Here is a 26,761-nt window from a genome sequence, read left to right as displayed (position 1 = left end):
AATATCTTCCAAGCCTTTACCTGATGCAGCTGGTCTGTGATTCTTACTTCATTTATGAAGCAGCATTTTGACAGTAGTAGGTTTGATGATCATCATGTAAAAGTATATTTTCACTGTAGTTAAATCTCACCTTAATTTCAGCAGGCGTGGTTCAGTGATGTCCACGACACTGCTATGGTCTATTCTCCATGTGGTTTATGGCCCATCAGGAGCATTTTAGAAATGGTGCATTTTGCCCTCTAGATTTTGTTTAAGTTGCTCAGATTATTGTATTTTTCTTTGGTTTATATACATAGTTAAATTGTTTCTGTTTTGTCTGTTTTTGCAATTGGGAATCTGCACAGTGTTTTATTTTGAAAATTGAAATTAGTAGTTTTGTAGTGAGGATCGTAGTCACCGCCGACTAAAGAGTTGCCATCGCTGTGAGCTGCTTCTTGTGTCTTTTTAATTTGCAAGAACGGCTCATAACAACCAATTCAAGTGGTTTCCGCAAAAATTAGAGCAGTTTAAGCTTGTGCACAAGACCGAAAAAGCACCCCAACACAAGGAAGTATTTAGTGCAATCTTAAAGCTACACGTGTTGCTGGAGTTCTGACTTTAAGAGTGCCTTTCTTTCTCCATGTACCTTGTATGTAGGTAAACTTGTACCAGCAACCACTACTCTACCTGCCTAAAAATAATTTAGAAAAATAATAATAATAATAATAAAATAAATAAAGATTTCTGCCACTCCTCCCCACTGTGGTCAATATTTACAGCAAGTCTTATCAAGCAGAGCGCCTTTACTTTAGGGCATCTTTTCAGTGTGTAATTAATTTAATTTAAAGTTTGTGAAAGGTAGGTTATAATATCTATCCACTGTCCACATCAGATTTGCAAAATGTAGGAAAGTAGCTCAAAACACATGAACAGAAACTCAACAGAAAGACCAGGATCATAATCGTCAATTCACGACTCATTTAAAATTAAATTCATTTGCAAAAGTCAATTATCCCAAATAAACATCTGGTATAAAGAGTGCATCTTGACTGTGAGGAGGCATGAATGAAAGAAAGGGATTAACATACCAGGAAACAAAACATCTTTGTGAAGCACACTTCAAGGTTTAGCCAGGGTTAATCCCAGCTACACAGAGAAATACCTTGACTTATTCATGTTCACCGTGACAATTTTCCCCCCCAACAGAAATCTCACACATGTTGAAGCACGCAGGACTGAATCATCTAACAATTCTCCATATGGTTAAAAACAACTAGATCCTCAACAGGAGCAAAGTCTGCTCAGGTTGCAAGAAAGGAACATTACAGATCAAGAATAGTGTTATTTAATGTGATGCACTAGCTGACTTGCAAGTTTCAGAGAATTTCAATTAACTCAGTTCACAACCTCAGCAGATGTAAATGACTGGGAGTTTAGCCTTAAAGGGCAAAAAGAGGTTATCAAGTCTACCATCAGCAAGACAACAGCTTCCTCTCATCAAGGTATTTTTGGACACAAAAGGCCCTTGGGTATATTGAAAGTTGGGTTCTTAAAATGAAAAGTCTTGCTTTTCACTTCATTTCCTTATGCACTGGGAAATGTGAAGTGCACAGTCCTGTCAAAAATGGCCAAATCTGACATTTGATTATCCTTTCTACAAAACTCATAGTTTCGAACTATTTAAATTTGAAAAACTTTTCATGCAAGAGGGCAAACCAACACATGGAGACATAACACTAACATTACTGCACTGTCTACTGTCCAAGAGACCTGGCTGGATAAGTGTAAGTTGTCTCGTTTCTGGTTGCTTAATGGGACAGATATCCTTAAGATTAAAAGATTTTTACCAATACTGCTTAAAGATCCGGTACTTTAAACAAGAAAAGAGTGGTTGGTTGGCTAACCTTATATGCTCCTTTAAGGCTAGTATAACTTAGCTAATGCAACAGGCCATCAAAAACATTTAGACATTGTGGTTGCTCAAACCTCTCCTGTTGGTTTGTAAGAACATTAAACCGGTTCAAGCTAAGACACCGGACCGCACTAGCAAAACCAGAAAGTGACCCAACCCAAGGGGAGAGCATTGTTTCTGGTGAGGCCTGTCTATGAATCAAGGGGGGTACATTTGTTAACAGACGTTCAAGCAACTAATTCAGAAATCCTCGGTCATGTGATGCCAGACGATTTGAAATCTCATCGCCTACCAATCACCTATGTTTTATTTGAGCCTGAGCTACCTTTCATTTTACCTTAACATTTTTGATGAAAGTGTTGTTGTGTGACTCCTTAGTCAAGTAGTAAATTTTGTGCATCCAACATCTGCATCTTGCATCTCATTTGGTTAATCCATACAAAAACATTTGGTGTGATAAATAATTTTGTGCTCTACATACCTAAAATGAATATTCGATGAGGTAAACAGTACAATACATTGGCAAGTACTGTACATGGTCAAGTATTCAAAATGATCTTTTCACTCTGCCACGACTCAAAAACGTTCCACATTTGATCTTTGCATCAAAATGTTCTCACTGTAACTTGAATGTAAGGATATTATGCCAATGAGTGCATGAAAAAGCCAAATCCAGCTTTTTAAAACACAACACAAAACCCTCCCGCTCTACCTCGGGTCATCTCGAACTCTGTTGAGCCTCTAAATCCAGCAAGCACTATTTAAAAGGATTTTCAAGCAGTACTGCCAGAGCTTTGATGACTCTAATAATGACTTCCTAGCAAACTTGCAAACAATGTGGGGCTGGCCTGGCAGCTGTCCTGGGCCCCTGGAAATCTTTTAGGAGGATTCCCTGAAGCTTGACTTTCCTTTTTTGTGTTTATTACATTCAACAAGTCCTCCATTTAAAAAGCTATTTTATAGGTCTGTACATACAGAGGATACTTCTGTGATTTCTAATGTGATCTGACGTCTCACAAAAACAGATTCAGCTTCCATCAAATATGTACTTTTTGATTGCTTCGCTTCAGTGGATCTGCTATTCAAAGTAGGTTTGATATTGTAATAACAGGGCAGTCCCAAAAGCTCATGTAGGTCTTCATCCCACACTTTAAGACCTAAACAGCTGTAACAACTCCCTTCACCTCCACAGTCAAACACTGAGACCAGTAAGAGTGGTTTCATCAGGGTGTAGCTCTCACAGAGAAGAAAAACAAAAAAAGATATGAGTACAAATGTGGATAAAAAAATAGCCAAAAAAACATTTTAAACATCCAAACATGCACAAGAAGCACAAATGGAACAGACACATGCAGATGTTCAACCAAAACTAAAATTACAACCCAGCACCCCCTCTGTATAAAATTACAGAGGAAACACCACAGCAAGGATTCCACAAAAACTGTACAGCCGCAAGCAAAGCAGGGCCAGATTTGACGTGCAACCCGCTCAGACAGGGCAATGGAGTGGAAGTCATTTCCTCTAAACAAACACAGGAGGGATGGGAATCATAATCACAGGGAGGTGGAGGCCGGGGGTGACACATCTGAGCAGGAGGCCCAGCTTTGATCATGTGGACAGAAGGGTCGTCTCACTAAGGTGTTAATTGAGAGACCTCAGCCATAAGTGCCACAAAAGCTGAATGACCAGCCTGATGATGCAGACCAAGAGTGCCGCTAATCCTGATGTACCAACCGACGCCAGGCTGTACTCCCGCCGATCTGCTTATGTGTGAGTGGGAAACCATTGAAAGGCTGTGGAATGCTCCATGTGTTGCTGGAGGACATGAACAATGTACAGATTTAACACTAAGCTTGTTACATTAATAGCAAGTCTGAGCTCAGAAGTGTCAGTGAAATAAACAACGGGCACAGGAGTAGCCTATACACTGAAAACAGTGTGCTGCATTTATGCTCAATAACTCTAACCAGTGGTTTAATCAATTAATTAATTAATTTCGTGCTTTCCTTAAAGGACCAGTGTGTAGAATATAGTGGTATCTAGCTGTGTAGTTTCGGATTATAAAGGAGACACTACAGTGGCTACAAAACATGCTAAAGGACCTGTCTAGGGCCAGTGGTGTAGTTTGTCCATTCTGGGTAGAAATGGCAGACTCTGTGGAGGAGGACCAGCTGCAGCATCTTTAGATATAAAAGGTTCATTCTAAAAGGTAAAAAAAAAAAAAAAATTATATATATATAAATAAATATTGATGTAATGATGTTCCTTTCAGGTCATTCTACATAAATACATACATAGTGAGGCATATTTTAAGGTTGTCAAGTATCAAGAATATCAATACTTACATGTTTAAAATGATACAATACTATCATTCAATAGTATCAAAAGTACAGAAGGAAAAAGTACTTCCAATCACATTTTCAGCCCATGGCTGCACAGATGAAACCGAGTGACTTTTTTTCTTTTTGCTATGGTTTTGATTGTTTCTACTAGTACTGTAACATTATCATGTCAACCTTAGCATTTTATATTCCATTTCTGCCATATCCTGTAAAGAGAGCCACCTAAATTGCACACACTGGTCCTTTAAGTTGTAGTAAGAAGAACTGTTATATAATTAACTTGGCACACAAAATTGTTGAATTATTCTGCAAGAAAAATCGTTAATGGATAAATTAAGCGTTAGGATTCAAGTTACTGACTCTGCAGAATTGTACTTGAAAACCTAATGTCCCGTATACTGTGTACTATGAAGGCAGCACAAAAACAAGACTGAGCTGCTGGTTGCTGTATCCAAAACAAACCTTTTGGCTCTATAGCCAAGGACCACTGAGCTGAGGGGAAAACAATGTCTTCCAAGGATTTCCATTCCCCATTTAGGGCACTTGATAAAAAGGCACATGGACATAAATTACCAGTTTATTAGTTGCACTATTTGACTAAAACCAATGCAGTCAAATTGAGCTCAGAATTCAGCTCAAAGCTTTTGAAGCACTTTGGTGTGGTCTGATTATAAATACTGGAACTTATATGCCAGGAGAATGGGTATTCATATCCATTTTTTTGTGTTTGTTTGTTTTTTGTAATCAGCAATGGTTTGATTAGGATTTGCAACACTGATTTCACATCTTAAACTATTGGCATAAAATCAATCTTGCACAAAAAAAACAAGACAAGTTGTCCCGTACTGTATTGAATTATAATGAGGTTGGGGAAATCATAAGATAAATCTGTTTTTTAAAGTGATTTAGAGAAATATTTTCCCAAACTGACTCAACAAAAGATCACCAGGTTCACCAAAGCCACACCAGGTTGGTACTTTCGTGTCTGAAGGACTGCTTTGTTTGGTCTCCTGGATGAAAGCACTGTTTGTAATCTCTATTCTTATTATACCCAAGTGTAGAAAAATGGATTCATGCATGCCAAAAATGCCACACTGGAAGCCAAAGAATTTCATTAAAGCACTGTCACAGAGCTCATATTCTTCCCCTTGACATATCAATTCAGCGCTTTATCTCTAAAGAAAAAAAGTGGAAAAGCCTCTGAGCCCAGCAAAAGATGAAGAGACCTCCATTTGATCCTAGCTCTTCACCAGCACAATAGGGACCACCATCCAGGTCTATATCCCCTTTATTCTGAGCCTAAAATGCTTTAGCTCCCCACAACTTTTGTAGAGCTTTCATCAGACCTGCGCCAACCTCAGACAGTGAGAAAACAGGTACAAATCAAAAGAGGGCTGGAATTAGCTTTGCTGTATGGTTTGGAGACTTGACACCAGATATAACCAACAGTGGCTTCATTTACACTGTGTGCAACATTTCAAAGTTGATGACAGTCCCTTTCAGCGGCCCATAAAGACACTTTTGTTAAGAGTCAAGCACTCATTGTACTGTTTCAGGCTGTAAAAGAAAGAGAAAATGAGTATATTGAAAAAATAAATCAGTCTTTGAGGTGAGGATGTAAATCTGTGGTGAAACCTGATTTAAGCTGACAAATACATGGTAACATGAGTCAGTATGGATCATATAATAGTGAGGGATTACTAAATCACATGGTAAATCACTGGTTTAGAGGCAAAATCCTTCAACAACAATAAAAAAGTAGCAGTAATAAGACCCACGCGTTAAATGTAAGGAATAAATTGACTTTAGCATCGCCTCCCGTGTTGAACGCACCACATTTCCCTACACTGCTCAAAGTTCAACCTCATACTGCAGCATGTGAGACACTTCCACAACATTCGCGTGGTGGGAACATGATTTGTTTGGTCGGAGGGTGGGGGGGAAAAAAAGACACCTGATCATCACAATGATCATCACAATGAGCAGGTACAACGAACACCATATGACTTTAAACTTAATCCTGATTAAGCAGCAGCGCTTCATGGGATTGTCTGGTCTGAACGCTGCAGGACCACCTGACCCAGAACATGCACCGAAGACACACTGAACTCCAAACTCATGCACGCTTGTCTAAACACACAAACATAACATATACAGGCTTAAATACTTTACTATACTATAAAAGTATACACTTTACATAAAGCACAAGCTCTCTGGGACTGCAAAGCGTTTAACTCACCCGACGCCAAGTGTCTCCCAAAGCTGTTGTTGGACTTGAATGCACCCCTCCTCACTTTTTATTCAATATATTGTCCTTCGAGTCAAATTCTGGCAGGAGAAATCGTCCGGGTAAGTCGTAACTTAACGTCAAACTGTACGAGGTTGTACTTTAGCCCCGTGGCGTACGACACGTCCCGTCTGCACCACCAGCAGCCTCTTTGTACTTGTCCGCTCCAGCAGCAAGTTGTTAACCCGCGGTCATGCGCAGTCGGTGCCCAGACGAGCCCCGGTCTGCTCAAAGCTGATATGAAGGTCAGTCAGTGCTACAGGTGTAGCTTACCTGCTGCGAGCTCGGCCTACTTTACTGTCCGAGCTACAGAGAGCTCAGCAGGCACGACGCTCACTCTGCTGCTGTCCTGGAGAAAAGTTAAAGCACTTTGACACATCATGCTGGCACTAAAACCAGAAATGTAGCTTACAACATAGCCTCTAAGGACTCGTTAACTGCTGCTGGTTATTTCTGTTCACTTTCTCTAATGTTGTTGAAAGAAGTCAAGACACTAAAAGCTCTTATTAACTTTTAATTTGAGTATATAAATGTTTAGCTTGTGGCGGTAAATCTTCTGTGACGTTCAACAAACGCGTGCTAACGTGAGTAAATGTTTGAACCATGTTAACTCTTGTTCTGTGTCTTGACGCAGGTTCGGGTTTTCAAACATGTGTTTCAGTCACACTGTTACATTTATGTAAAGCTATACAGTGTTTTATTTACAAGATAAATGGTCATTATAGTAACAGAATTTGGGACAGAGCGGAGTCAGCGTCCCAGCTGAGGTTGACTGGCCGAGACCTCCACCTTGTGGACTATTTGTTTTAACAACAAGTTCAACGTCTGAGAAAATGTAAACAGTCTGTTGATATTGTGATGTGATTATAGAGTATAGAGAAAAAGGTTTATGTGTCGTTTAAAATATATTTTATTATATATATTTTATTTTATCGTATTTACTATTGCTTGTTTGATATTTTATTATGTATAGTTTGCTTCATAGTATAGTGCTGCTGCACTATAATTTCCCAGCCTGGGATAAATAAAGTATATCTATCTATCTATCTATCTATCTATCTATCTATCTATCTATCTATCTATCTATCTAACTTCACTATAATCAATGGTGAAAGTACATTTTCTCGAGTGGTGCACTGAAATTCAATTGTACTTTATACCAATTTATACTCTACTGCATTTACGAGGCAAATGTTGTACTCAAGTTACTCTACAGATTCACACTAATAATATAAAATATGATCAGTTTATAAAATATGATGTAATATTGTAGATTAACTTAACTTCTCATCCTCCAGAGTGGTCACACAATGAGCTCCACCTTTACCAGTTTCAACATTTAAGCAATGTACACATTAATTCATCAATATTTCTAAAGTTCTCACTTTAAGCAGGCTTGTATGATAGTTATTTTACTTTAGTAAATGTTCTGAATAACGCAGTCTTTCCACACTCTTTTTATATCTCCTGAAGCAGCGTGAGTGAGGCTAATGTTTGAGGTCTCTCTGGACCCCGCTGAGCTTGAAGAACCTGCTTTCATTTATTTGGGATCTTTTATCTGAAATGACTTGCAGACTGAAACAGGATCATCCAGTTTAAGTCCTTTATTCAGAGCTTTTCTCCATGGGACTTTATCTTATGTAACTTTTAAAATAAGATGACAGCTATAGATATGTAGAAAAAACCCCACATGAAATACATTTAACTTAATCTGCAATGACTTTGATTATATAGAGATTGGTTGAGACTAACAGCTGTACTGAAAATGAAACCTTGAGACTTTACAGTCAGCCAAGTTACAGGCCGGAGCATATGATTTGCTTGAGTACTTTTCTTTCTTCTATTTTTTCACTGTCATGTTGAAACCAGAAAGTGCCAAACACAAAATATTGACTCGAAGTTGGAAGCATGCTCTTCCACAAAACATTACTTTATTCTGTAGCATTAAAGGTCTCATCGTTTGCATTTTTTTTTCATGTTTTATTTGAAGTTATGATATTCATAAGAATATGGGTTTTAAGTACCAAAAAACATCTCAATATAGTTTCACATCTCCTCTGTCAACACTTCTCTCTGGAGCTTTAGCAACAACATGGAGTTATATGTTAATTTTATCTGGTAATCAAGATGGTGAATCCGGTGGCCCACACTGGCTTCATGACTGAGGGCGGTGACTTTATAGTTATTTATCACAAATTTACAGAAGCCCTAACAGCTTCTCTAAAGGCACAGTTTCTGAATATGGCCTGTGTGCATTTCTCTGTAGACTGAGCATTTTGATACTTTTGATACAGTATTTATGAAGCACCTAGACCTGCTTCATAATAATAATAAAAAAGGAAGTCTCTTTCTGCAATGTGGGACCTTTAAGAGTTTAAAATAAGGGACCTGGCCCAAACCATAACAAACAAACAACCCCAGAACAAAAGTATATGGACAGGGGTGTATACATATAGAATAATACCGTAGCTATAAATACACGCCATGGGTAAACTGAGAACAAAAACAGAGTTTTATCTGGGACAACAAAAAGTTTATCTGTCCATGAGCAAGAGGAACATGAATGCACACTATCAGAAGTCAGAATTATGAAACTGTTCATTCACTATCGTTTTCTAACCTGCTGGAAAGTGCACGACCCGTCTTGCACAACAACAGTCTGAATTCAGGTATGCACAGGGTCTATTATTCTGGTCACATCCCTCTATTGATGACATTGTCATTTCATCACTAGCCCAGTTCTGTTTGTACAAAGCGGGTAGTGTTTCCAGCGGGGCCACACCTCTCCTGCTGTTCTGGATTGGCCCATGCGTCTTCACTCCCTCCACTCCAAGTTCCGCATTGCAAACCATTTAAGTCCTGCAGCACTTCCTTCAACCTCCACTCTCAGGCTTCAGGAGACCATCTGCAATCATGTCCGACCAAGGAGCCTTCGACACCAATGTGGTCACCGTGACCCGGTTCGTCATGGAGGAGGGCAGGAGAGCGAAAGGGACCGGGGAGCTGACAACATTGCTGAACTCCATGTGCACGGCGGTGAAAGCCATCTCGTGCGCTGTGCGCAAAGCTGGGATCGCCCACCTGTGAGTAAACAATCGTCATTTAATTGATTTCATTTTATAAAATTATATACAGCACGTGTCTATAAAGAACACTGAGTCCCATGCATCCACGTTGGCACAAACAAAACAGGAGATTCAGGTTGTCTGTGCGCCAATCAGGAAGCGCATACCTGAAACCATCACGCCCATATTCATATGCTTTAGCCTGTAAGAGAATCCATGCATAACTGCCCCATTGTTTTCACTGTTTTATATCTTGCATTTGCACATATTAAGTGCTGTGTTAACTCTTTTATTTATGCAATCTTACCTTTTCCATTTAAAGAAATGTTTACATAAACTGTCTATTACATAAATAACATTTTCCATGAATACAGTATTTATTGTATTTTAGTTTGCATGTGACAATTCAGTGTTTGTTTTCATGAGCAGACATCTGGTTTGTGACTTCACTTTAGTGGTTGATGTAATACTTTACTCAATCACCGCAACTGTTTAGAAATGCAGAGTCATGCATCAATTGCAGTTTCTAAACCGGGCACTGTAGTAATTATTTTTGTTCCAATCAAACTTATCTAAAAAAAACTGTGCAGAAAACATGCAGAAACTAAAGTCAAACTAAAGTAGCATTGTTGGTGCACTAAAAACTCTGTGTACAGAGAAAAGACAAGTTTAACAGTTAAATTTCTTTCATGAGTTTTCAGTTTTACGCTCACTTTTTTTTTGTATCTTTTATGTCTTCTCAGTTATGGCATTGCCGGCAGCACCAATGTGACAGGTGACCAGGTGAAAAAGCTGGACATTCTGTCCAATGATCTGATGATCAACATGATCAAGTCATCTTTTACCTCCTGTGTGCTGGTGTCTGAAGAGAATGAAAAAGCCATCATTATAGAGCCAGAAAAAAGGGTAAGTGGATCAGTGTGACTGGTGGAGAAAGAATACACGTAATGTTGACTAGATATTAAAACAAAGTGAGGGATCTTTGCCTCTCCTGGAACTGTGTGAGTAAAACTGATGTTTGAGGTCTCTTTGGACCCCGCCAAGCTTGGGGAATCTGCTTTCATTTATCTGGGATCTCTTATCTGAAATGACTTGTCTGCAGACTCAAACAGGATCATCCAGTTTCCTCTGGGTTTGTGTAAATGTCTATTTTTCAGGTCTTTTCCTTGTAGGATCTTATGTCATATAACTGGGTTTCAGTTTCAGTTCCTTTCCAAATAATTGTTCTATGAAAATACTTTCAGATTGACCCAGTGTACAGTTAAATGTTTCCTATTAAGTAGAATATGTTTTTTTGAGTAACACTGAACGTTAACATAATTTGTTAATAAGAAAACTCTGCAGGGCACCTTGAACAACAAAGGTGACAGCATAAGTTACTTCTACGACTTGTTCTTTTCTTCCAGGGCAAATATATTGTGTGCTTTGATCCTTTGGACGGCTCTTCCAACATTGACTGTCTTGTCTCCATCGGAACTATCTTTGCCGTCTACAAAAAGGTACTAACACAGGTTAAAATTTCCATTATAAAAAGGTTTTATATTTCCACCAGCTCTTTGAAGGTCAGGCGGATCACTTAGACTGATCTACACATTTGGTCAATTTCAAATGAACAAACCGTATTCCATTGTTATAGATGACGCTCCTCTCATTCACATGTACTGGTCCTGTTCGAGCCTTACCAATTACTGGAGGAAAATTTTCAATAAACTCTCTCAGGTGTTAAACATCAAGTGAGAACCGAACCATGGAAGTGGAGGAAGAGTTAGCTATAGAAAAACGACGCACTTTATCCTTTGCCTCCCTCCTACCTAGACGACTGATCCTGCTAAGGTGGAAGGATGCCTCCCCTTTCACCCATGCACAATGGCTAGAAGACATCACATCCTGCCTAAAACTGGAGAAAGTTAGATACTCACTTCAGCAATTAAGTGGGAAATTCCAGAGAGTGTGGGGTCCCTTTCTAAATGCATTTCAGACCCTGAAAACTTGGCCATTAGGTGCAGCTTAACTACGCTGCATACTCTTTACTCATTCTAAGCTCATGCTCTAGATGTGGCAATGTGCTCATACTGTGTCTCGTGTACTGGCAGTGATATATGAAGACTTAATTTAATTTAATCTTTTTTTCTGCATAATGTTGCATTTTTTTGTCACTTTTTTTGTTCTTGATTTAAATACTGTTTCCCTCAGAACACAGATGATGAGCCCAGTGAGAAGGATGCCCTGCAGCCTGGCAGGGACCTTGTGGCAGCAGGCTATGCCCTCTACGGCAGCGCCACCATGATAGTGCTCTCCACCGGCCAGGGAGTCAACTGCTTCATGCTCGACCCAGTTAGTACTCTTTTGAAGGCCCTGTGTGTCACATTAAAAAGAAAAGATCTCGCAAATTGATTTAGTATTTTTTCTGCAATTTTTTTGTTCATCAGGCAATTGGCGAATTTATCCTGGTTGACCGGGATGTAAAAATCAAAAAGCGAGGGAAGATTTACAGCTGTAATGAAGGTTATGCAAAGCACTTTGATCCTGCCGTCATAGAGTACCTACAGAAGAAGAAGTTCCCTCAGGTAACCCTTCAAGCAGAGTAGTAGTGTGCAATATTAGTAAACCTTTGCCTGCAGTCTTGAATTAATTTTCAAAATAAGATCTTGTCCATAGCAAGTGTAAATATCTGACTAATACAACATTTTGAAATGACTGTAGGATGGCACTGAGCCCTATAACGCCCGTTACATTGGTTCCATGGTGGCAGACGTCCACCGAACGCTGATGTACGGTGGCATCTTTTTATACCCAGGAAATGTGAAGAGCCCTAAGGGAAAGGTACGGTCCCATTGTTGCTTTCTCCTGCTCAGTTCAATTTAATTTATACAGTGTTAAATCATAACAGGTCTAGATTGTACTCTTTACTTTCTTAATCACCTAGGTGAACTAACAACAACTGTTATTTAAACAGGAGTAGTTTTTTTTTGGTTGTGATGTATTTATGGATGAATGACCTGAACCTTGAACACTGGACTAATTTATTTTTAGCTATGGGTTTGGTATGCTAGCAAGTATTTACAGTTGTGGTACAGTGTATGTGGGGTGGCTCAAAATAAACTACAGTGTTCATGTTCATCATATTTTAGGCTTTAGGTAGGGAGACACTCTAAAAGGATTATTGGTCTTTTCATTTGATTTGTTGACATTAAGAATAGTGTAGAATATCACAAGATTTAACCTATTAACAACATCATTAATCATAAGTGGCTATAAGTAGTCCTACCCCCCCAGTTTGTTAAACCTCTTAACATGAGACTATACTGAAGAAAGTGTCACAACGTTGTGTCTCCACTCCTCACATCCTTCCAGTATTTGTAAGATTATGCCAACCATGATGTCGTCATGTTTCAAAAAGGTTGAAAGAAGCTCACTTTAATGTGCATGAGAAGGGGATGAACAGAAACAGCTCCTAAAACTGTTTCATTTTAAGAGCTTGCAAGAATAAGTGACTTAATTTAGTCAATCAAATCAATACAGTACATGCACTTGTGTTTTTGTTTTTTTTAAACAAGTCTCCAAGATGTTCTTTAAAGCTATGAAAGATCTTGTCACTTAAATTAAAAAGGCCTGGATGCAATTTATCATACTCAGTGCTGACATTAGATTTACTTTTGCTTTTCAGTTTTTAGATGAAAAGTTGGAAACAAATATAATAAAAAGTTCTCAAGGCAACAAAAATGTAAAAGCTGAAAGTTTTACGGTGTTTCTTCAAGGAATTTACAGAAATTTACAGCCATTCTCTCTGTACTTCCTAGTCTTAAAGATTAAGACAACTTTTGTCTGTCTTAAGACAAGTCAGGTGCCCATATGAATGTTAAAATAGGTTTTTCCTGTTTATACCGGCCATTAAGACATCTCATCCTAATGCACTTATAAATATAAATGATTGAGACAAAAACCACAGTACTCATTCTGTGCTGGAGTTTTTCTGAAGCTAATCTGAGGCTTTAGCAGTTTGAGTGTCTTTCAAATATTATTTTTAGTTTGTTTCCCTGGGAAATGTTTCTGTTTTGAGCTGTGGTGGATGAATACTAACAAAGAGGTAATTTTATACAAATTATAATAAGATTACTTGAGGAAGAGATCTTTTGATGGGCAGCAATATTTCAATATTCTTATGGTTATTGGACTATTGTTTTAAGTCTGAGGCTGTTTTCTACAGGCTATAAGTATAAGGGAGGGTGAGATGGTCAACTAAGTATGAACGTACTAAACCATTCAGAGCCTTGTAAACTGACATTAACATTTTTGATTTACAATATTCATTTTGGAGAGTTTGATATTATGGCAAGAAACTAAACTCCTGCTCTTCTTCAAAGCTGCGGCTGCTGTACGAAGGCAACCCCATGGCCTACATCATCGAGCAGGCGGGTGGCATGGCCTCCACCGGCTTTGAAACCATCCTGGACATCCAGCCTGACAGCATTCATCAGCGGGCTCCTGTGGCTATGGGCTCCCGCGATGATGTGCTGGAGTACATCGCCATCTGCAAGAAACATGGCAAGAAGTGAGAGTGCATCATGTCACTCTCACAACCATCACTGTCAAACAAAAACCTCCAATCTCCAAACTGTCCATTTTTACAGGACTGAGGAAGTCTGCCTCATTTTGAGCTTGATGTAAATGCATTTTTGATCATGTGGAATTTTAAAATGGTTTCTAAAGCACAAAAATATCTGGGGATTTTCTCAGTTGGGGTTGCAAGGTTTTTGTGTCATACCAGCAATATTCTATTTTTAGAAAGCTGACTTAAACCATCACAGCTCTACTGTGGCTAATAAGCTAAATAACGCACACATTCCACAAGAAACTACCAAAAATGTGCCAAAATACAAAGATGCACTAGCCTGCACTTGAATAAAGACTCCTCCTCTTCACTTTACCTCCAATTGTGCCTTTGCCTCCAATTGTGCCTTGATTATAATGAACATACTTTCTTTACGCATGAAGGACCAAATGCAAACCTCTATGCAACAAAACCTTATTATTCTGTGAACAGCTTGGAATGTTGGAATAATGAAGTGTCTCAATAAATCAACATGAGTCTAAGAAGACGGTGTGTTTTCATCATTTTAAAATGTGTTTTTGTCACAGTGTCACATCTTTGTGTGTGTAGTTGTGTAGTGCAGTTTGTGTGTGCATTGAAATGTTTTTGTTATGGCATGACGAAGTTCTAGATGCAGTCTTTGTGTTTTACAGGAAAGTAAATATTGCAAGAAACATGCAGCAGTTTACATTATGTGGACAGAAAAAGCAAATACTGAGTCTTTAGATTAGGGCTGTTATAATATCAGATTTTACTACAAGATAATTGTGGCCAAAAGAATACTGATATTATTGCATGATTTTTAGAAGATTTGAAAATTTAAAAAAACAAATACTCTCTGTCCAACTTTTATTGTGTTTTTTGCCAATTGACAGGTAGCGTTAAGGTCCCCCCTTCTCTGTTAGAGTATGGACCATAAAATAAAAATAAAATATTTATCACGAGGTGGAAAATGTACTCTCTACATAAGTTAAGGGATACTTTATCCAGAGGAGCTGCCCTTTAAACTAAAGGTTAGTGGAAGCTCGCAGAGCCCTTATGACCTTTAAAGCTTACTTGAGCTGCTGTTGTGCTAAAACCAGGCAACTGACAAACCAAAGTGTCTTTTAGCTTAGAGATATTAAGATACTGGATCAGAACTCCCTTTAAACTCAATCATAGAAGTTGTTTTGAGTGAGTATCAGATGATCTCCGTTTATCAAGTATCAGCATTTAGTGCTGTACATTTTGTTGGTTCACTACATGAAGTTGGTCATATAAATATCTAGTTGCACCTCTATTGTCACAGTACCAGACTCACTGTACTGCTCAGGATCATGTGCAAACAAATGTGAGAATTTACCAAACAGCTCTCATGTTACTAAAGTTTAAAGTTATATGATGCAAGACTTTTGACTCAATCAATAACAGTGTTTGTCTTCTCCAAAGGAATAAACTGTAACAGTCTCAACAGCTGACACCTGACACCCCCTCACCCATCTCCAAATACACACACACATACACACTCCCTCTTCCACTTGGCTGCACTCACAAATAGATCCCCTGGCTTGCCTTCATGGCTCTGGGTATGAAAAACGCTTGGCTGGGAATGAGGTCTCTCATTTACTGTCCGTCCTCTGCTCAATCTGCTGCCCACCAGAAGGACCAGAACCTAGCATGTCGGACCAGTCTGCATTTGACACAGACGTATGGACCCTGACCCGGTTCGTTATCGAGACCGGCCGCCAGGCTAAGGGGGCAACTGGTGAGCTGACCCAGCTCATCAACGCCATTCTGACTGCCATCAAAGCCATTTCTTCAGCTGTGCGCAAGGCAGGCCTGGCCCACCTGTAAGTACTGATACTGTGCATCATTACATTACCAACTGATATAAAGTGGTAGATATCTGTGATTAAACAATGGACAGATTTGATATTTTATTTAAAAAATAATAATTTGATGATACCTTATTGAACCTCTGTTGCTTGCATCTCTCCCTGGAGAGGTCAGAGGTCGAGGTCAGCTGCAGAACTACAGCTTCAGGAATTCAGTGTCTTGCTGTTTGACATTTTGCTTCACTCCCACAGAGTGACTCAGGAGTTGAGACTGTGTTTCCAATTGAGGGTTTAGAAGTTGTCTGATTTCAACACTCAAGCATAGAAACAGTGGAGTGACCGAGCCAGCAGTACTGCTGATATGGTTGATAGTTTCGTGCTGTTGTATTGTAAGAAAGACAGTGAGCTGATTTTAGGTGCATTTCAGCACTAAACTGAGTCTCGATATACGATTGTGCAGCTTGTTCAGTGCCTTGTCAAGCAGGAGATAACAGGGGAAAAAAATTGTGATTGCACAACATTTTTGACACAATAGGCAGTCCTTTGTGAAGAGAATTGAGCTTGGGGAGAAGCCAGTGTTCTGGAGAGTTATGTAAATTAATTGAGATGTGGTTTCTGACCACGGTTGTGGGTCAAGCCTTTTTAGCAGCACTACCTTTTAGCCTCCTTACATCCAAGCAATTCTTACTTAGCCTGATTTTTGGAACTTTTTGAGAGGGATACACAGCCGGGTTGAAATAAACAAGGTTGAAAAAATTCTGAAAATGGTTAAAGGACCCATGTGTAACATTTAGTAGCATCTCGTAGCATAGTTGCTGGTTGCAACTTCCTGGTCTCACTATGGGTGAAAAAAACACAAAAGCACTTCTCTAGAGCAAAGGTTTAGTGGAAGAGGACCAGCAGCATCTGTAGATATAAAATCTTTATTCTAAGACACAGTAACAAGTAACAAAAATAATAATAATTCTTATTTATAGGTGATTACACTTATTTACACTTACGAAAACATAGTTATAAATATTATAATCTGTTTCTAGAGACCTTTAACATTTGCAAAGTTAACAGTATACAAACATTTAATCAAGTAAGTAATTAAGTAATACATTTGATAAATAAACAAACTATGATGTAGTCATACACAGATGTAAGTATATTTTTTACATGTTTATTAGAATACATTATTTTCAACATCATTTCTCCTATGAAGACATATTTTATATTATCAACTACTATTTTTACTATATTTAGGTTATACAGCAGCTTCCATTAATGGGTGTCCACAGGAAGAGTTTTGACAAATACATTAATAAACACTTACAATTGCTAACAGCTACATTGTATACATATGAACTCTTCATTCAATGTTTATACACTGCTTGCAAATGCTAAATAGGGGGACTGACATGTTGCCCTGAAAATGTTCCATATGAAGAAGAATTACTGAAACCCTGCCAACTCATAAACAATGAATCATTATTCAAAACACAAACAGCTGCCTGAATACATCTTGTACATGTGACTGCTACAGTGGCCTATAAGTGTGAGACTAAAGCTTGGCTGCTGATTGGTCCACACAGGCAGGGCTTGGCGGGCTCAGTGAACGTGACAGGAGACGATGTGAAAAAGCTGGACGTTCTGTCCAACGACCTGGTCATCAACATGCTGCAGGCCTCCTACAGCACCTGCTGCATGGTGTCTGAGGAGAACAAGGAGCTCATCATCACTCCCAAAGATAAGAGGGTGAGTCCTGAGGAGGAAAACAACACTGCATGATGAGGGATTCTTTTTTTTTTATTTGTTGCATTAAGCAGAAAAACTCTGTAGGAATACACCTGTCTTATATTGTTTTATAATTTACAAGTTGATTACATGAGAAAGGGAAAGAAAACATTTTCACACTAATAATCAAAAATAAATCAGTGAGTGCTCCATGCACAGAAGGTTTGCCACGTTAAATACACTGCAGAGGTGAGAAAATGATGTTGGCAGCTCAGTTCACTGATGATCTCTGGGCAGAGAAATCTTTCAGGCTTTTAAAAGTTAAAACAGTTACATCTTGTTTCCACACAGTGTCACCAAAGTGTTGATGAGATTCAGATGAGAGAATCCACAAACAGATTCACATCAGGAAGTTACTCAATCAGAGAAAATCTTTGTTATGATTCTTACTAAACACTCTATATGACCTCCACACGTGCGCCCATCACGGTGATCGATTTTCATTTTTGTATTCGTTACATTTAAGAAGCTGTAAGGAGGAATGCCTTTCATAACAAAGAAAATTGTACATGTACTACTCTCAAAGTAAAATTGAAAATAAGTTCACTTGTATCTTTTAAATAACTATTGCATATTGAATGAAGCTCCCAGCTGCTGCTGAATCAGACAACATAGGAATAATTCAGAATTGATTGTTTGATTGACGAGTGTTTGCAGTTTTTAAAAGGGCATGAAATAAATGTTGAAAATAAAGGACTAGAAATTTTGGAACATGTTAAATATGAAATACTGCGATGAAATAGGATAGTTTCTCGTATGTAATGGAACAAAATTCAGATTTCAATTCATAAAAACTGTTTTTTTTTAAGTCTAAATAACTTGAATTTATTTTATCACAGGGGAAGTACGTTGTCTGTTTTGACCCTCTGGATGGCTCCAGTAACATCGACTGTTTGGCTTCTATTGGCACTATATTTGCCATCTACAAACGGGTGAGTCTGACCCAAACCATATACAAAATACTTTAAAATGATGAACAAGCATCAAAGAAATATAGTGTAGGTAAATGTATATCTTTTTAGTTAATAATCATGACATAACTGCAGTTTATATATATCAGGGTGGTGCAGTGGTTAGCCCTGTTGCTCCTGGTTCGAACCTTTGTGTGGAGTTTGCGTGTTCTCCCTGTGTCTGCATGGGTTCTCTCTGGGTACTCCAGCTTCCTCCCACAGACATGCACTTAACAGGTTAATTGATTAATCTAAATTGCCCATAGGTGTGAGTGTGAAGCTTTTCCAGGGTGTACCCCGCCTCTCGCCCAAAGTCAGCCGGGATAGGCTCCAGCACCACTGTGACACTGATGAGGATAAGGGATTACAGATAATGGATGGATGGATGTATCAGGCAATTTAGAGTGGATATACACCGCTTGAGCGCAGTAATGCCCTACGGACACAAGGGGACACTGTGGTCCAGCTAATTCAGGTTTCCACCTGTTCTACTGTATGCAGAAGGAATCATTGAATTTATTAGCCACAAAACCTGTTGGAGGCTGATTGTGGGACAAAACAAACAAACATTTGAGTTTGTTAGGATGTAAATATATACTATGCCAAATTAAAATGTCTGTTTAACTTTTTTTTGTTATTGTGAACTACAACTTATAGACAAATACACTGCAGTGCAGTTGGATATATTATAATATCTAATGGTGATTTATGTTTTGGCTTTTCTTACCTATTTCTCTTACATACTTAATAAATCAGTGATAATAGCAAGAGCATATTTAGGAAGTTTGGACCTATGCACCACCCTGACCATTGTTGATTGAGTCTGCAGAACACCACTGTTCATATTTTCTTCTTTGTTGGTTTGTTTTCCTTTCCCAGGTATCAGAGGGGGAGCCCACAGAGAAAGATGCCCTACAGCCTGGGAACAACATTGTGTGTGCAGGCTACACCCTGTATGGCAGTGCCACCCTGGTGGCTCTCAGCACCGGCGCCGGCTTGAACTTCTTTACGTTGGACCCTGTGAGTACTTGAGTAGTCACTTGAATTTTTAAAAGTGCTCTGTGATGGTGAAATGTCAGTAAGTGAGACACCCTCAGATGGCTGCTGCTGCCTTCTTCTTTCATTATCTTGCTCTTGCTCTCACTCTTATATATACTGTTATATGCCTTTATTGCTCTATATAACTGCTTTTATTGGAGAAAACACATATTATCCTGCCAATAATTCCTTCATGCTGCACATCTCCACAAAGCAATCAGGAATGTAGGGGACTGTAAACACACATAAATCCCTTTTTATGTGACGGAAAGTGTGCCACCTTAACTGTCTTGTATGAAACCATAAGAAAACCAGCATATTATAAGTATAACTCATATTATGTAGTATAATGTTCAAAAAAAGAATCATGTTCATGTGATTTCAGCCTTTTGTGTATGTGTTTGTGGTTGTTTCCATTTTCAGTACCTCTGAATGGAGGTCATAGCTCATTTTTTCATCATTTCCATCATTATTTTTAGTCAATAAAACTTGTTTATCACCTTTCACACACACACATAATGACTTATTAGCATCATATTCTTCATTCCAGACTCACAGATTTACACACAGGCAACAACTGATTATTAGGAATTAGACTTTGGAAAAGCAGCTTTAGTTATAAGATGAAAAAAGTGACTGTGTGTTTGTAAGTAATCTTGTTTTCATGCATTCAGAACCCCCCTGAGAAAACCTGTCTGCTGTGCTTTTTCAAGCATGTAATTCACCAAACCACGGAAGTGTGGTATGCTCTTGCAGGGATTAACCACCTAAACATTACGTTTGTGTTTTTCAGGCCATCGGTGAGTTCATCCTGACTGAGAGGAACGTGAAGATCAAACAGAAGGGGAAGATCTACAGTCTAAACGAGGGCTACGCCAAATATTTCCACCCCTCCATCAACGAGTACCTCAAGCACAAGAAGTACCCTGAGGTTAGAGCATAATTATAACATTAAAACAACTTCCAGAAGAACTACTCTGCACACACACACACACAAACATACAAAATCTCCCTTTAATTTGAGCCAAGGTATTGATCAGTTTTACTTTGTGTTTGTGGTTTTGAATCTGACACCTTTAACCACAGCTTAGAAATGAGCCTAGTCTCTTCTCAGAGCAGCTATTTTGCTGACACACAGCTATACTCATGCTCAGTCCTGAGGCAGGACCTCACACACTCTATCATGTGAATCCTGACCAAGTGTTTGCTCTGGTAGACTGAGTTTACACAAGGACTTTTAGTTTGCTGCACAAATGAAGCTATTTGTTCCAAATGGTATCATCACATTACAGTTCTCTTAATGTTTCTCAACTGCAGAAATAATATAAATTCAGACACTACTTTTACTTTTTCCTGAGGAATTTGCCTTGTGAAAATGAACAGTGATGTATATACGTGTATAAGTGTATGTATATAAATAAGTTAGAGTAAGAAATGTAAATCTTGACTTTAAAAAAAATCAAAGTAAAGATGCTTCATGCGACCAGGTACCACAGGCAGAGAGGACAAAGTGTAGCCGTCCTGATCCAAACATGTGATTGACAGTCAGTCGAGCGTGACACTTCGGGCAGACAGGATTGAGGATGGCGGCATGGTCAGCTGAGCTGCAGTATGGTGACACAGTTATTGCAGGAAACATCGTGTTCCTCAGGAAACTGCAGCTTGCCTTCTGGAAACTGTGATTTTGCCGTGCACACTCAGCACTTCTCCAACACGGTCACCAAACACCATGACTGCAAAGTCATCAGCATCCTTTTCATCAGGGGTGGTGATGAACCGCACTTTTAGGAAATATCAGCTTTTTCTTTACCAGTTACACAAAATATCTGTAACTTACTGTCTTCTTGGCCTCAGTCATGCTTTGAGATTAAATGAGTACTCCACTTAAAACCTGCATTTTTAGTATCACACACTTGGTAGGCTTGAAAGGAGGCTCTGAAACATGAATTCACATCAGAATGGATTTCAACTTTGACCGTGTCAATGTTGAAATCCATTCTGATGTGACTGTGGCAATGACAACTAAATTAATAAAATGGGGATCATCATGTCCACAGAAATGTTCCCATCCATTTCTCTTCCATCTGTTGGTATTTCTTTCAAACGATTCCACCAAACTGTGACTAAATACACAGCCATTCTCCATTCATCATGTTGCTTACATCAGTTGCAAGTATTTTTCATAAGAAGCAGAACTCAGTGCTTATTCACCACACATCTGGAACAAACTCCCAGAAAACTTGAGTCTGCTCCAGCTCTCAGTTCTGTTAAAACCAAAGCTTTGCAACTGCACTGTAATTCTTTAATTTTATTTATTGAGAATTATTAGAAACACATTTTCCTTGTCTTTTATGCTATTAAAGATATTCATTTAAGGCTAACATAACATGAAAACATTAGTAGTGTTCCTATAGCATCTTCTGAACACAAAATGCAGCTCAGTGTTCCATTAAATAAAAATGAAATAGATTATTATAGTGATTCAATCATGTTTTTACAAATGTGAGTCAACATGCATGTAACATGTCCTTTAAGACCTGCTAAGTTTGACTGTCTTGTTGTTTCAAAAGTAAATTTTGAAGAAATTATAGTAAGTTAGGCACAAAAATAGAAAATTTCAGTTGTGCTACAGTGTATCATCTACTAATATCATCCTATACTTCATATCACATTCATACCATCATGACCCAGCACAAATTTGGGCATGACAACACTGTTACTCACTGTCATATGTGCGTTTCAGTATGAAATAGCAAAAACTTGTCTCATGATGTTGAAAAGAAAATGCAAATGTTGCTGGAAACACCTATAAGGAAGTTTAAATGTAGCGTACAGATGGTAACCTTTTTAACATGAATCCTCTCTGCTCTTTTGTTAACTAGATCTGCTCTAAGACAGACAGCTTGTCAGCTGCTCATATATTTTCTGAACTTCAGGGAAGATTCAAGATTCAAGATTCAAGGAGTTTTATTGTCATTACAACACATGTAAACATGGGATGAAACGAAAATTGGTTTCCCCTGGTCCCGGAGCAGCCCAATATCAAATATAAAATATAAATAAATTAAATTAAAAAAAAATAATATAGATATAGACATAAAATATAAAAAGTAAAGGCAAATTTAAATTGAGAGAAAAAGTATATACAATAAATAGAAAAACAACAACAGTATAACACCATGGTGAGGTAGTGAGATGTGCAAGTGTCCAGGTTGTGCAAACAACTGCATTGTGCAAGTAATTGCAGTGCATGCAAAATCTGATGATTTGTCATTGTGGGTTAGATGATTTTAACAGTAGATGTGTAATACTCACACCAGGGTGCAAACTGAGCACGAGCACCTGATCACTGCTTCAAGATCAGCACTCCAACATGTTCTCACTTCAGTTTTTATGACTTGTGGTTTGTTTGAAGTTCATGTTCATACAAATCTTACCCTTCCAAACTTTCCCATGCACTCTTGCTACTTCCTCTACTCTAAGTTTTATGTTGTCTCAACTGTAGCCATCAGGGTGTGTTAATGTGAGAGTGTTCCGTTGTGTCAGTGAGTCTGTCTCCAGGAAATACTACGCATACACACACAGGCGCACACATACCATCATGATGACTGGGATGTGACTCAGCAAGCACATGACTCTGCATCATGTTGTGCCGGCCTGAACATGAAGCTCCCGTCAGGCCAACTCCCTCGCACTCACACTCAGTTGCTTAGTCTGAGAGAGAGATTAGAGAGATTTGGATTAAACATGAAATATTAAAGTGTGAAATCAGTGAATGAAACATGGTGAAGTAAACAAACTTTCCATAAATGAAACTTAGCAAAACTGGATATTTCACATGCTGAAAGTCCACTTGTTCTCTGTCAAAAACATCCTGTTTTTGTAGGTGTGTGTGTGTGTGTGTGTGTGTGTAGGTGTGTGTGTGTGTGTGTGTGTGTGTGTGACGGACTTTGACCTGACCGTTGTTTGCTGTTCAGTTCTTCCTCAGCAGCAGGTCAGGAAACCTTATGATCTCTGAATGAAGCAGATCTGCTGAAGCTGCAACTTCCAAAAGCACTGCCTGACCTGTTTTTTTTATCACCGTTAATTACACTACACTGTAGTAGTAACTACATGAAAAAAAAAACAATAATACATTTCAAAATAACACTTCTGGCAAAAGTAACAAAACTGTGTTGTAATTTTTACAAATCACTTCACAAAACAAAAACAATTTTTTTTTGCAAATGAGCAGTGTAAGCAAAGCTCATATCTACATGTAAGATGGGGTACTTTTTTCTTTTAACCCACTTCGGTTAAATTGTCCATGGTTTGTGACTATTTAAAATGAAGAGAAATATATCTAAGCGGTCAAAACACAAGACAGTTTTATGCCATGTCCATGTTTAGAAGTCATGGACGTCATCTGTGTTGTGTATCTCTGGTGAACTCAAAGGTCACTTTAGATAAGTGTTCAGACAGCAGCTCTTAAATTATTAGTTATCACGCTGCCTTGACAAGGAAAAACACTAAAAGGCATTGCCTGGCTCAGGACTGTACTCACTTAATCCAACACATAGGGTGAAGATTTCATTATTTTATTCCACCATGAAAACGTGTTACCCTTAAATCCGTTGATATGAATACAAGTTGACCACAGCTGTTCTTCTCTGTGAAGAAGCAAACTAGATTCACCGACTTGTTTAATGATTTAACATTTGTGTGGTTGCATTAAAGAAATCTGGGGTTAAACCCGTAAGAGGGGCCATCGAAACCATGTTCTTAGAAGGATAATTGCTGCATGATTGGATCGTGCACTACTATTGTAAAAAAAATGTACATGTATATGTAAAATGTACCGTTGCTTCCTTCAGGATGGCAGTTCCCCCTACGGAGCTCGTTATGTGGGCTCTATGGTCTCAGATATTCACCGCACCATTGCCTATGGAGGGATCTTCATGTACCCTGCCAATGAGAAGAGCCCCAACGGAAAGGTACACATTGATCCTCACAAAGCAATTTTACTACAGTATCATACCAATTATGAACAGGATGTACCGACTATTAATGTGCTCAAATTACAAAACAAAACATCCAAATGAGCGTCTAATTTTTCACAGCACCTGGCTGTGTTGTAGTCAAGACCACCTAAACTGAGACCAAGTCATAAGCAAGACCAGAGTGTATCAGGACCGAGACTAGAGGGATTGAGACCAAAGAAGGATGAGACAGAGTCAAGACCAAGACCAGACAGTATATAGCCTACTTGGATAAATATTACATCTCTTTGGGTGATTCATTAGGTAGCCCAAAGTCTATTCCCAGAAAGACACAGCTTCTTCTCCTGGCTCCATCATTGACATTTTTTGGAGTGTATGAGAAGAAGGGCTGGCAGCCGTTAACAGAACCTTTAAGATTAAGATTAGAAATTAGTCAAGTTATCGATTGCAGGAAATGTATTGATCCCCACAGTTGTTATCTTGGCCAGTCTTTCAGTGAGACCAAGACAAAACTGAGTAAAACCAGTCGATTCTGTGTTGTTTTCCTGAAGTTATATTGCCCAATTCATGTCTATCTGGACACATTGGTGTTGATTGTGGTACTCATGTTTACCTTCTGTCTCTGTAATGTCCATTCAGCATTGAAAATCCTTCAATAAACAGATTTTGATTTAAAAACTAGTTGATTCTGAGACAAGACCAAGACCTTCAAAAAGAGGTCTTGAAACTAGTCTAGACAACACCTGCACAGTTAAGTGAAGTGGAACAACTGCTTGTGCCACAGCTTCTGCTGCCATTGTGTCCTTGAACTCAGTTCTCTTGCAAATATTACAGCACACAGGTCTGTTGATCTCTAACTTTAAATAATGGACATATGGGCAAGGTAATTTACAGCATTACTATAGCACATTTTAAGTGGAAGTTCAAAGGGCATCATGGATTAGATAAAATAAGAATTCTGAATATGAACAAAAAGGGCAAACGTTCAGTTATAGGCATGGACAGATGTTTAAATTTCAAACTGACACATAGTCTGTGAAATGAAACATTAATGTAACCTAGAAAACCCCCCAACTTTCAGATTTTAGACAAATCTAGTCCAGTTTAAACAGCTGTCAATCAGTGATCCCTGGAAAATGAAACCGTAACTTAAGAAAATATATTTAGCAAACACAATGAACTAATAATTATGTGACTGCCACAGTCTAGGAATGTCACCATACATATACAGTGATATCTTGATGCTGCACAATCAAAATGTGGTATTCAGCTGATAGCAGCAATGTGCTTCTAAACAGTTTTTGAGTTGACACAGTAAACATCTAATGACTGCTAGACATTTTCTTATGTAAAAAAAAAGAAAACAACAACTAAAAAACATAGTGTTTTTCTTTAAATCTTCTCCTCAAAGCTGCGGTTGTTGTACGAATGCAACCCCATCGCTTTCCTCATCGAGCAGGCGGGAGGCCTTGCCACCACTGGCACTCAGAGGATAATGGACGTTCAGCCTGAAGCGCTTCACCAGCGTGTGCCCTTCGTGGTCGGCTCCCCCGATGACGTCAGCGAGTACCTGTCCTTTGTCAAGAAGTACCAGTAAACCTGCAACAGCTCCCTGTTATGATGCAGGAATAATTGTGCTACACAGAGAAATGTCTTGAATGTCATGACAAAGATAACATTTCATCATCAGAAAACAAAACATCACAAATACGGTCATGAGTGAAGTGTTCCGTACATTTCAGCTTGTCCTCAAACCCCTTTTTAGAACAAAACTATAATGGTAGCCTTTCATGTACTTCAACATTTAAATGTCATTAAACAAATATTTTTTAAAAACAAATGTTTTGTTCTGTCAAATATTTTTGAACATGATTTGTTTTAACAAATGCTAAATGTTTCTGCATTCCTGTTTTTTCACAATTTGAGCAAAACTTCCAATAGAAATACAGTATTTCTCATTATTAATGATGCATTTTATTTACCAATGGTAAATAAATGTAGTTTTATTTAACTGAAATAAAACTA

At 38.5% G+C, this 26,761-nt stretch overlaps 3 protein-coding genes across 3 annotated transcripts in view; 2 read left to right on the top strand and 1 right to left on the bottom strand.

Annotated features, from left to right (window-relative positions):
- Positions 1 to 6,823, bottom strand: part of kank1a (KN motif and ankyrin repeat domains 1a) — a 56,239-nt gene extending 49,416 nt beyond the window's left edge. The window contains exon 1 of the mRNA XM_019263536.2: positions 6,473 to 6,823. The gene's annotated coding sequence lies outside the window, so the exon portion shown is untranslated. The remainder of the gene's footprint in view (positions 1 to 6,472) is intronic.
- Positions 6,824 to 9,297: 2,474 nt separating this feature from the next.
- fbp1a (fructose-1,6-bisphosphatase 1a) lies at positions 9,298 to 14,679 on the top strand. Its single transcript, XM_010747967.3, has 7 exons — positions 9,298 to 9,603; positions 10,329 to 10,491; positions 10,992 to 11,084; positions 11,779 to 11,919; positions 12,015 to 12,152; positions 12,289 to 12,408; positions 13,950 to 14,679. Exons 1-7 carry the CDS (start codon positions 9,434 to 9,436, stop codon positions 14,139 to 14,141), a joined length of 1,017 nt encoding a protein of 338 aa, XP_010746269.1. The 5' UTR covers positions 9,298 to 9,433; the 3' UTR covers positions 14,142 to 14,679.
- Positions 14,680 to 15,736: 1,057 nt separating this feature from the next.
- Positions 15,737 to 26,571, top strand: fbp2 (fructose-1,6-bisphosphatase 2). Its single transcript, XM_010747969.3, has 7 exons — positions 15,737 to 16,005; positions 17,568 to 17,730; positions 18,609 to 18,701; positions 19,599 to 19,739; positions 20,551 to 20,688; positions 24,611 to 24,730; positions 26,148 to 26,571. Exons 1-7 carry the CDS (start codon positions 15,833 to 15,835, stop codon positions 26,331 to 26,333), a joined length of 1,014 nt encoding a protein of 337 aa, XP_010746271.2. The 5' UTR covers positions 15,737 to 15,832; the 3' UTR covers positions 26,334 to 26,571.
- The last annotated feature ends 190 nt before the right edge of the window (positions 26,572 to 26,761 follow it).

The sequence above is a fragment of the Larimichthys crocea genome, chromosome III, assembly GCF_000972845.2.
Source record: "Larimichthys crocea isolate SSNF chromosome III, L_crocea_2.0, whole genome shotgun sequence".
Lineage (NCBI taxonomy): Eukaryota > Metazoa > Chordata > Actinopteri > Sciaenidae > Larimichthys > Larimichthys crocea.
Note: the sequence above shows the minus strand (reverse complement) of the source record. Positions and strands in the feature narration are given on the sequence as shown.

Bases quoted from the DNA above. Each gene is read 5' to 3' on its own strand.
- fbp2 (XM_010747969.3), top strand. From the start codon at position 15,833: ATGTCGGACCAGTCTGCATTTGACACAGACGTATGGACCCTGACCCGG. The intron at 18,702-19,598 runs GTGAGTCTGACC...TTCCTTTCCCAG, and splicing joins TATTTGCCATCTACAAACGG to GTATCAGAGGGGGAGCCCAC. The intron at 24,731-26,147 runs GTACACATTGAT...TTCTCCTCAAAG, and splicing joins AGAAGAGCCCCAACGGAAAG to CTGCGGTTGTTGTACGAATG.
- fbp1a (XM_010747967.3), top strand. From the start codon at position 9,434: ATGTCCGACCAAGGAGCCTTCGACACCAATGTGGTCACCGTGACCCGG. The intron at 12,153-12,288 runs GTAACCCTTCAA...AAATGACTGTAG, and splicing joins AGAAGAAGAAGTTCCCTCAG to GATGGCACTGAGCCCTATAA. The intron at 12,409-13,949 runs GTACGGTCCCAT...TCTTCTTCAAAG, and splicing joins TGAAGAGCCCTAAGGGAAAG to CTGCGGCTGCTGTACGAAGG.